This window comes from Castanea sativa, chromosome 1, assembly GCF_040712315.1.
Source record: "Castanea sativa cultivar Marrone di Chiusa Pesio chromosome 1, ASM4071231v1".
Lineage (NCBI taxonomy): Eukaryota > Viridiplantae > Streptophyta > Magnoliopsida > Fagales > Fagaceae > Castanea > Castanea sativa.
The window spans coordinates 1,922,775-1,932,656 of NC_134013.1; the positions used below are offsets into that span (position 1 = coordinate 1,922,775).

At 32.2% G+C, this 9,882-nt stretch overlaps 1 protein-coding gene across 1 annotated transcript; it reads right to left on the minus strand.

Moving 5' to 3' along the window:
• Window positions 1-3,626: 3,626 nt before the first annotated feature.
• Window positions 3,627-5,201, minus strand: LOC142621739 (homeobox-leucine zipper protein HAT22-like). The gene is made up of 3 exons (XM_075795091.1): window positions 4,555-5,201; window positions 4,296-4,375; window positions 3,627-4,172 (listed from the first exon to the last, which is right to left on the minus strand). The coding sequence occupies exons 1-3, from the start codon at window positions 5,053-5,055 to the stop codon at window positions 3,890-3,892; spliced, it is 864 nt and encodes a 287-aa protein (XP_075651206.1). The 5' UTR covers window positions 5,056-5,201; the 3' UTR covers window positions 3,627-3,889.
• Window positions 5,202-9,882: the final 4,681 nt, after the last annotated feature.

A 9,882-nucleotide genomic window follows, 5' to 3' on the forward strand; every position in this document is an offset into this window, starting at 1 on the left:
TGTTTTACTTGTTAGTGACCTTGTCATTAATTTTACCAGTTGTAATAGCTATTGTTGAAAGAATTCTTTTAGCAATGAACATAATTAATGATTGATTACACAATCGAATGTGATATCAATGGATAAATAATTTAAAGTTTATATTTTATGTTAGATTGTGTATGAGAATTAAATTAGCATATGGTTGCTTATTTACTTTGTTATTAATATTTTTCAGATTAATTTTTTACTTTCAACTTTGTCTTTTAATATTGCTCCCGGACCAAAATTCCCTGCTCCATCATTGAAAATAACAAGCATTTATTAAATGATCTATTATTATTCGCAATTAGTATTCTTTTGTAAAGCACAACAATCACGTTAGGAAGTAGATTTTGTAATTAATATGAGCATAAATATGATTTGAAACGCTAGAGAAGGTAGTTAAGTTCAACCTAACATGGTTTGAAATTGCAAGGGAATGTGCAAGGACGCGCTAATTTCAATGTCATGACTCATGCTGCGTACAATGTTTTAGTATTTCATATTTCAGTCTAAGATTTCAACAACATTGCTTGAAAGAAACAAAGATATGTACGAGAGACTTAATGCATGTTGACGGTTTGAATTAGCTAGTGTATCTACTCTCCTCTAGTTCTTAGATCTTTTATCCTTACACGCTATACATAAGTGTATGTGGATCCCACAACAACAAATTTAGAGTCAAGATTTTACTTTATTTTTGGCGAAACCCATTTTTGTCCCTATATTTTCACGCAATTCCCACTTTGATTTCAAACCTTTTTTTTTTCCGCCACTTTTATTCCCTATTCTAAAAAACGTGTCTCGTTTTAGTTTTTTCCGTCAGTGTCCTAACAACAAAGTTCTATGTGGCAGACGGAAGTATTAAAATAATAATGAAAAATTTATTTTGATATTAAAAAATGCCATTGTGGGGAGTAAAAGGACCCAAATGGGCATATGGGCCTTTGGACTGTAGCATGGAGGGCCGACCTGCCCCAGAATTGAACTCTACGAATTGGCCAATACGCCGAGGGTCCAAGGGTGCAGCCGAGGACGACCTTCTCCTCGGACAAGCCCAAGAGAATTCAAAGTTTCATTATGAAGGTCAAAACACAACTCTAGAAAGACTAATGGTTAAAGGGGGAACCCTGAACCTTCTCGATATACCAGTGTTAAGGAAAATATCTAGAGCAAAGGCTGCCACCTCCGCATTAAAGGCTCTACACCTACCTCCCTGGCCGCATTAATGGGGAAGTGACCCCTGAACAGTAGGGTAGAAACTTCTAGTCAGGGTCCCAAAAGGCATCTAAAAAAGGGGTATTTAAGAGGGAGGAAGGCTAAAGAATGAGGGGGATCTCTCTTACTCTCTCTCGCTTACTCTCTCTCTCTAAAGAAAAAGAAAAGAAATTAAGGATTGTAACCTGTAAGAAAGAAAGAGAAATAATACAGAATTGGTCCTCGGCTTACATCCGAGGAGGCCTATTTGCAATTAACAATTGTTATTCACAAGTGTTTGTAACTCTCAGGTTGTTGTCAAGTTCTCAGTACCTTTAACCTAGATTTCAAGCCCACACTCTACAAATTTTATTGTTTAAGGCTCATTGGGCCTGAGCCCATAATCTTCTTTGGGTCCAGGTGCAATTGTGCACTTACAGCCATGTCAGCATCTAAATTAAAAAAAAAATTTAACTAAATAAAAAAAATTAAAAACAGAATTAAAACCCAAAAATCACATGAACTGAGATTTAAGTATGTCTTGAACAAGAACACAAACCTAGATCTAAGAACACAAACCCAGAAAGTAAAATCCAAAAATTAAAAATTTCAAAATCACCATTTTCTCAAACCCAAAAAAATCATCAAATCCTAAAATTCCAAAGTACCAAATTAATCCAAAAATACAACACAACCAATCCAAAAAAAAAGAAAGTCAAACTCAGAAAAACCGATCTCAAGCAAGTTGAATCTAGCAAACCCATCTCAAGCAAGAAGAAGATAATATATATATATATATATATATATATATATATATATATATATATATATATATATATATATATATATATAGATTTGAAACCCTAGCTAACCCTAGCTTTTGGATCCAAGGTGGTGCATTTGGATGTGAGATAGTAGAATCGGTGAGATCAACTACAGCAGAGGTGTCGGAAGATGGAGGAGCACTTTCTCCGGCGGGGGAGGCCAGCAATGGCCGTAGTACTTTTTCGGATTGGACTCCGACGACGATGCAGCCGACGCCGTTGATAGTGTCGGGATCGTTCAAGGAAGGGAAGAGCTCGTCGAGGAAGAGGATGTCAGTGAGGCCAAATCTGGATGTGGATGAGTTCATAAACCTACTTCACGGCTCGGATCCGGTCAAGGTGGAGCTCAATCGGCTCGATAATGAAGTTCGAGGTGCGAAATGCAGCTCGAACGGCTGCGTTTCTAGCCTGATTTTGCTTGCTCTTATCTCGATTTGAATATTGATTCCTTTTTCCTTTCCATTGGTGGTGGGTTTGTTGGGTTCAACTTGCTTGAGATGAGTTTTCTTGAGTTTGAGATTTTTTTGTTTGGATTGGTTGTGTTGTATTTTTGGATTGATTTGGTACTTTGGAACTTTAGAATTTGATGATTTTGTTGGGTTTGAGAAAATGGTGATTTTGAGATTTTTAATTTTTGGATTTTAATTTCTGGGTTTGTGTTCTTAGATCTAGGTTTGTATTTTTGTTCAATATGCACTTAGATCTCAATTCATGTGATTTATGGTTTGTAATTCTGTTTTAATTTTTTTATTTAGTTAAAATTAATAAATTAATTTTTTTAATTTAGATGCTAACATGGCATTTTTTAATGCCAAAATAAATCTTTTATTATTATTTTAATACTTCCGTTTGCCATATAGGACTTTGCCGTTAAGGCATTGACGGAAAGAACTAGTACGAGACGCGTTATTCAGAATAGGGAGTAAAAGTGGGGAAAAAAAAGTTAGGGATCAAAGTGAGAATCGCGTGAAAATGTAAAGATGAAAATGAATTTTTCGTCCATTTTTTTAAACAAAATTTTTCACAACGACAAATTTTAAATGATAGACAATAAAATAGAGTTAGTAAAGAGTCCAAACAAGATGGCGACAACCCAACAACTTAACACTCGTGAACATTTATTATAAAAAATATTATATCTATAACACTACTCATCTCACAGTTATGTAAGATCGCTGTATATATAAGATCCATAAAATACTTTCTCGTATAGAAGTCACACTGTCACACACCTCCAAACAAACTAATGCATCAACAATTACATCCAAGCAAGGTAGGAACCTTCGGATAATTAAACCCACCTCTAAGAAAGGTGCTTCAACCAACAACTTTTGCCGAAAGGTAGTGCAAACTAGGTTGAGTAAAAAACTATTTCCCATAAATATCCTCACCATTTATTAAATTTACAGGTGCCTTAATTACCTAACTGATTTTGGTATGGTTTGCACTTTCCACACAAATTAGTCCTTGTTTTTCCAACATTGTTTTTCACACTTTTTAACCCTGCTGGATAACAAAAACTGTTCGCCAATATAAATGAATCAAAATCATTGACTAATATTTTTTCAGCTAGTATAAAAGAAGAAGAAGAAGAAGAATCCCTTCATAGAATTTTTAAATAATTATAAACACGTACAGAAAAGAAAGAAAGGGATTGTCTTAGAGACTGAATTAACTAATTCTTACACCACAGAAATATATATATATATATATATATATATATATATATATATATATTTATAGTCTCTACAAATTAATTAATGAGCCAGTTCTTCCTATATATATATATGACACAGAACAGAAGCCCCAAACAAAAACATCGGTGTTCTGGCCTTTTTAACTTGTCTCTAGCAAGCTGCAGATGGATGTGTGAAGGGATTATAGAAGTGAGGCTTTGATGGTCCAATTGAGAAAGGACTTGTAGAAGAGCCATCACCACCATTGCAAACCCTTTCACAAGAGGGACACATAGTGAGAGTGGCTGCAGGAAGCTGCATATAAAAGGGTGCAGCTGGTTTCAAAGACTTAAGCTCTTGGAGCTCTTTCTGTAGCCTCTTGTTCTCATCTGTTAGTCTTTCACAGCATTTCTTCAATATTTCACAATCTACTTCGGTTTGCTTCAGCTTAGTCCTATACATAGACAAGGGAAAATGAATAAAAACTTATTCATGCAATCATAAAAAATAAATAAATAAAAAAGAAAAGGACCGTGTCCAATTAAAATTGATCAATTTCATGGTTCAGGTCAATTACCTGGCTCTCCGATTCTGGAACCACACTTCTACTTGCCGCGGCCGTAGATTCAACTTGTGTGCCAAGTCTTGCTTTTGTTTCTGATAATTCCAAAGCACAAAATAAAAAAAGGTAAACAAATTTATCAGTCTATAAAAAAAAATGCATAACTTCAATAAAAACACTGATAATGATTATAATTTATACAGCACAAGAACATGGATGCTACTATACATAGAGATAGATGGAATACAAAGATAAAGAAAGATGAAATAATTACAGGATTGAGAGTAGCATGTTCTTTAAAGTTGTCTTCTAAGATAGCCGCTTGTTCTTTGGTGAGTCTAAGTTTCTTCCTTGGACTAGCTTCCTCATCTTCATCGCTTACTCTTGAAGAGACTCTCTCTATCTCAACCTCTTCATCACCACCTGATAATTCTCTCTCCCTCTTGATGCTAGAGGAATTAGAAAAAGATGATACTGCACTAAGAGAAGAAGCCTGTTTATTAGGCAAATAATCCACAGAATCACCAGCTAGTACTGCTTTTCCAGCTTCTTTCTTTGTTGTAGCCAATTGGTATGTGTAAGAAGTCTCATCTGATGGGCCTAGCGTAAGAGAAGGGAAAAGGTGGTCATACTTTAGAGAAAACTTCTCCATCTTCCTCTTCTTTTTCTTCTTTTCTTGGTGATGATCAGGCTGCAAGTGATCATGATTTTCTTGCTTGTCATGGGAGCCTATTGCAAGAGCAAGGCCTGCGTTACAAACATCATCGAGAACCATGTTGTAAGAAAGCTTTATTATTGTCGAAGTAGAAAGAGCACGTATATATGAAGGCAATAAGGTCTTCTTGTTCCAAAAAAATTAATGGAGGAATATGTGTTAAAAGGTATTCTTGTGAGAAGGGCGTGGGGACTGATTATTAAACAAAGGAAGGAAATGAGTAGGGAAACGAATCCGGTTTGTGGAATTATGAAAGTCCCATATCTCTTTGTCCTTATAGGTTGACCATGACAAAGAAATCTCTCTCTTCAAGTATACAACTTAAAAAAAAAAAAAAAAAAATTATAGCTACAATAATATTTGAAAATTTTGATATCTAGTCCATGATAATTGTCTTTATCATCGGATCAAAATTTCATATATATATATATATATATATATATATTGTGTAAGTGAGATTTAAACACAAATTATTTATTTAGTGATAAAAAACTTGAAAAAACATATACCTTACGAAAATTATTAATGAAAGGATATTCTTCAAGAAGTACAAGAGCCAATAATTTCTCTTACTCTGCACTAATAAATACAAATCAATTAATACTAGTTAAATTTTTTCATATTACTTTCTGAGTTTATATCATAATTTAAAAGTAAATGACTTATATTTGTTGGTGTAGAATACTACCTCATTGTCATATAGAAATATTAAATAATTTTCTCATTAGAACTAACTGTAAACCACTACAAAGAATGCGATGTATGGAATGCACAGAATCAAGACATAAGTGGAACAACATGGAAAGTGGATGTACTATATATAAGAACGCATGATGATAAAGAGAATATATTTAGGCTCTTTTACCTTTTCTTTTTTCATTTATCTTCTAAGTTTTGCACTTTCCAATATACATTAGTTTATTCTATAGACAGTGTCAATCCCGTGTCTCGCACAGGATTAAACGTTTAAATGTTAATAAATCATGTATGTGCTTTAGTAACTAAGCACATAGGTCATAGCTGAAAGTTAAATATATAAACTTTTGAATAAGTTTACCAAAAAAAAAAACAATTGTATAATGTGCTAAAGACTATTCGTAACTAACATCAGATTACCTATATTAGTTGGAAAGTACACAATTTCTCAAATTATTTTGTGAGAGTATTAATTTAAGGTATATAACTTTGTGTATATAGCGCTAATAATATTGTATACTACGTACTGTACGTTGCATGTATGCATGTGTACGGACGTGTTGATTTGGGCATATATATATATATATAGTATGGGTATTAAGATTAACTTGTCTCTCCAATGAATAACTAAATTAATCTAGCACCAGTGATATTAAAGGCATTATAAATAATGAATAATTAGTACTAATTACTTTTTTGAGAAAATAATTAGTATTAATTATGATTCTGAGTTTAGTGGAACAACTCATTGAAGATTATACCCATGAGGGTCGGATAGTACATCACATGTGTGCCTCATTGTACACCTAGTTGCAGACCACCCAAATGTCTCCCACTGCATGCCTTAATCACTTCACTCACAAGATGTATAGACAATAGTAAGCATGGCTCTTTATCTTAAAGTTAGTGTTACATAAAATAAAATTTTGATATTTTTTGCTTGATTTTTAACAAGGGAGTCATGATGAGATGGCTTAGCATTCAGTGTGCTATAAAACAATGCTACTTTAGTACATCAAAATGTTACTTTATCTATTTAACACAGCATTTTTATATTTCGTACATTATTTTTTTACCACTCTATTTAAATATATATATATTTATTTTTATTAATGAGAGAAGAGAAAGTAAAAGTGAATATTTTTTGTAAATTTTTGTCCAAATGACACACCCTCGATACATTCCACACATATTTTTGCAATTGGTGTGCTAAAATCACGAGAAACCACCTGCCCATTTTTGGGGCTGTTCTCAAGTTTCGCACACCCTCGATACATACCACACATATAACCCTACATCCCATTGACATATATGTATAAAAGTTCACATATGAGCCCATATCCAAAAAAAAAATGATTAGAAATCTAAGCAAAAGCATTAAAAAAAAGTAGTACTTAGAATAAGAAGACGCAATAAACTTACAAGTTACAATACAAATTACAAATTAACTATATCAAAAGTTGATCTTTTAAGGGTTGGTCCCCTCCTTAATTTTTTTTCTCGTGCACTTGATGATTGCCTCATTTATTGGGGGTAGTGTCCATTACCATCAGTCCTTTTGACTTGAAATTGTCTAGATGCATGGGGCCATTGCTTAATGCCTCTACCTATGACTTAATGAGTGAACTGAATAAGTTGGATAGGGCAACAAGAGAGTGCCCACTTGAAGGAAATAAGTTAGAAAGATGTAGGATGTAGCGCAGCGTGGAAAATAACCAACCATGATGACTGAGAAACATGCTTTCAACTATTTTCCTAATTTATCTTCCAACTCAAAGTTTCAGATTTTATGTGACTTGGAAATTATCGCCTCACGCTAAGAATTTTTGTAGCTCAATTGGTTGGTACTTTATGATATTTTTAACATAGACATTTAGGGTTAAAATCCCCTCACCCCCAATTATTAATATATCAAAGAAAAAAATAGAAGAAATTATTGCATTGTGTGCGTTTGGTACAATTTATTTTAGTGAGATAAATAAGTTAAGTTTTAACAAAATCATACCTTACAAATTTTTTTAAAGATCTGAATTTAAAAGGAATAAATTAAATTATACCAAACCTCGTGTGTGCAAGTGTACTCTCTCTCTCTCTCTCTCTCTCTCTCTCTCTCATTTTTATTCTTATTTTAAGCTTGCTTGTAACAAATGGAATAAGAGAAATTGAATCCAAGTTTTTCTTTAATAAAAAAAAAGAGTAATACTAAATTACAAGATTCTTACCATGAATAACTTTTCTCTTAAATAGGTAATTGAGTGTTTTTTTTTCTTTTTTTGTGATAATTCTATAGTTGGGGAAGAGAAGATTAGAATCCTAACATATTTGTTGGAAATATGAAAAGTGCCAGTTATCTACAAGAATGTCGGTACGCGCTTTGGTTAATGTGGAAAAGAGAAAGGTGTGCACTATTTAAAATTTAATGATCTGGGGCCTTAAAAGGTCAATTTCAAACCAATTGTCATGGATGAAACAGAAAGCTATATAAATTTCGAAAAGAAATATAAATGGTTCCAGAATATGATTCATTAGAATCTTTGCTTATCTAAGAAAGTTGATGTTGAAGTTTGAACCAACTAAATGACATTGTTTAGAAAAATAATAAATAGTTTTTTTTGGCAAGAAAAACTAAATAATGACAATTTTTATACATTATTTTGTATTTTCTCACTTTCTAAATAATTGTTCCATTCGAAAACGCACAAGTTATAGGGAACTAGTAAATATTAGAGGGTTCTCATCTACCTTAATAACTGAACTTTCCAATGTTAATTTTATTTTTGCAATGAAAGGTGAAAAAGCAATACCAAATTTAATCAGTAATAGATACACTAATAAAAGCTATCATAGAAATTATTAAAAAATATATATCTTTTTAACCATTTTGGACACTAAGAAATATTTTGGTAGCAGAATGGTGCATTCAAATCACGTGTTCCGTGGTGACATCTTGCTAAGAATGAAAGATATCACAAGAAAATATTTATTTATTTATTTGTTTTTATAAAAATCACTTTGAAAGATTTATCGAATTACATGATGCCTTTCTTTTATTTACCCTTGTTTTGTGCATGCTATTAGAGGGTTGGGTTCTACCCATTTATATATGTAAGCCCTAGGCTATAGACTATGTAATCTTTTATTAATATATTATTCAATTGCATAAAAATTGAAAATCTTACCCACCATCATTTTTCATGTAAGGTTGAAGGTATAATATAATGTAGAGATCATCAGCCGTTAACTTCTTGATAATTGAACTTATTAAAGGGTTCTACTAATATAGAATTTGACATCTAAAACATGTTTCTCATAGTCGTGACTCTTGTAACTTAATTGCTTGGTTTTTTTTTTTATGAGAGCTAGAGTTAAGGTTTTAATCTCCCTTCTACACTTATATATATGTTAGCCATAGTGTATTTTTTAGTCCACCTGGCTTATGTACAATATTCAATTTTTGTTAAGTGCAGTTATACTTTTATCTAAGTTAATTTTTTTAGCCTGATAAATAAATAAAAATAAACTCTCTCCTTAAACAAGCACTAGTCTAACATATATTACTATGTGTGTGTTTGGCTTGAGATTAGAAAGCCAACTTATTTTACTATTTAACTTATTTTTGTTATTATTTATAGGTCTCATTGCACTTTTTGGTACTATTTATAAATCTTACTGTACTAGTTTTATTAACTTATTTTTATCTATAGTACTTTCAGCAAAAAGTTTTCAATTTTAACAAAAAAAAAAAAAATCCTAAATAGACTGTTCGTATTAATGCAGAATATTACAATTTAGTGTATAATCCGTTACTGCGCTTAGGAATCATAAAAAGAAGACAATCACATTTTTTGCTAACTAGCTGGGCCGTTGATCTCATTTAGGAATAAACATTTATCAAAGAATCATATTCTTTTGAAATTACAAGTAGGAAATCAAAAAAAATAAAAAAATAAATAAACAGGAGGCCAAAAAAAGAAAAGTGTTGGAAATGATTACCATGTGGTACGGTTGATCCACCGGCGAATCTACAAGTGCATCCCTTGTGTGAGTCATAATTGAGAATTTCGTATTGATTAGACATTTAACTGTCGGGGAAATGAACTTTTTAACAGTGGTTTTGATTCAATATAATAGTTCTAATGATATGACCATAAAGAAAAATAATTAATCAAAGATTCTTAGGTCACGAAAAGT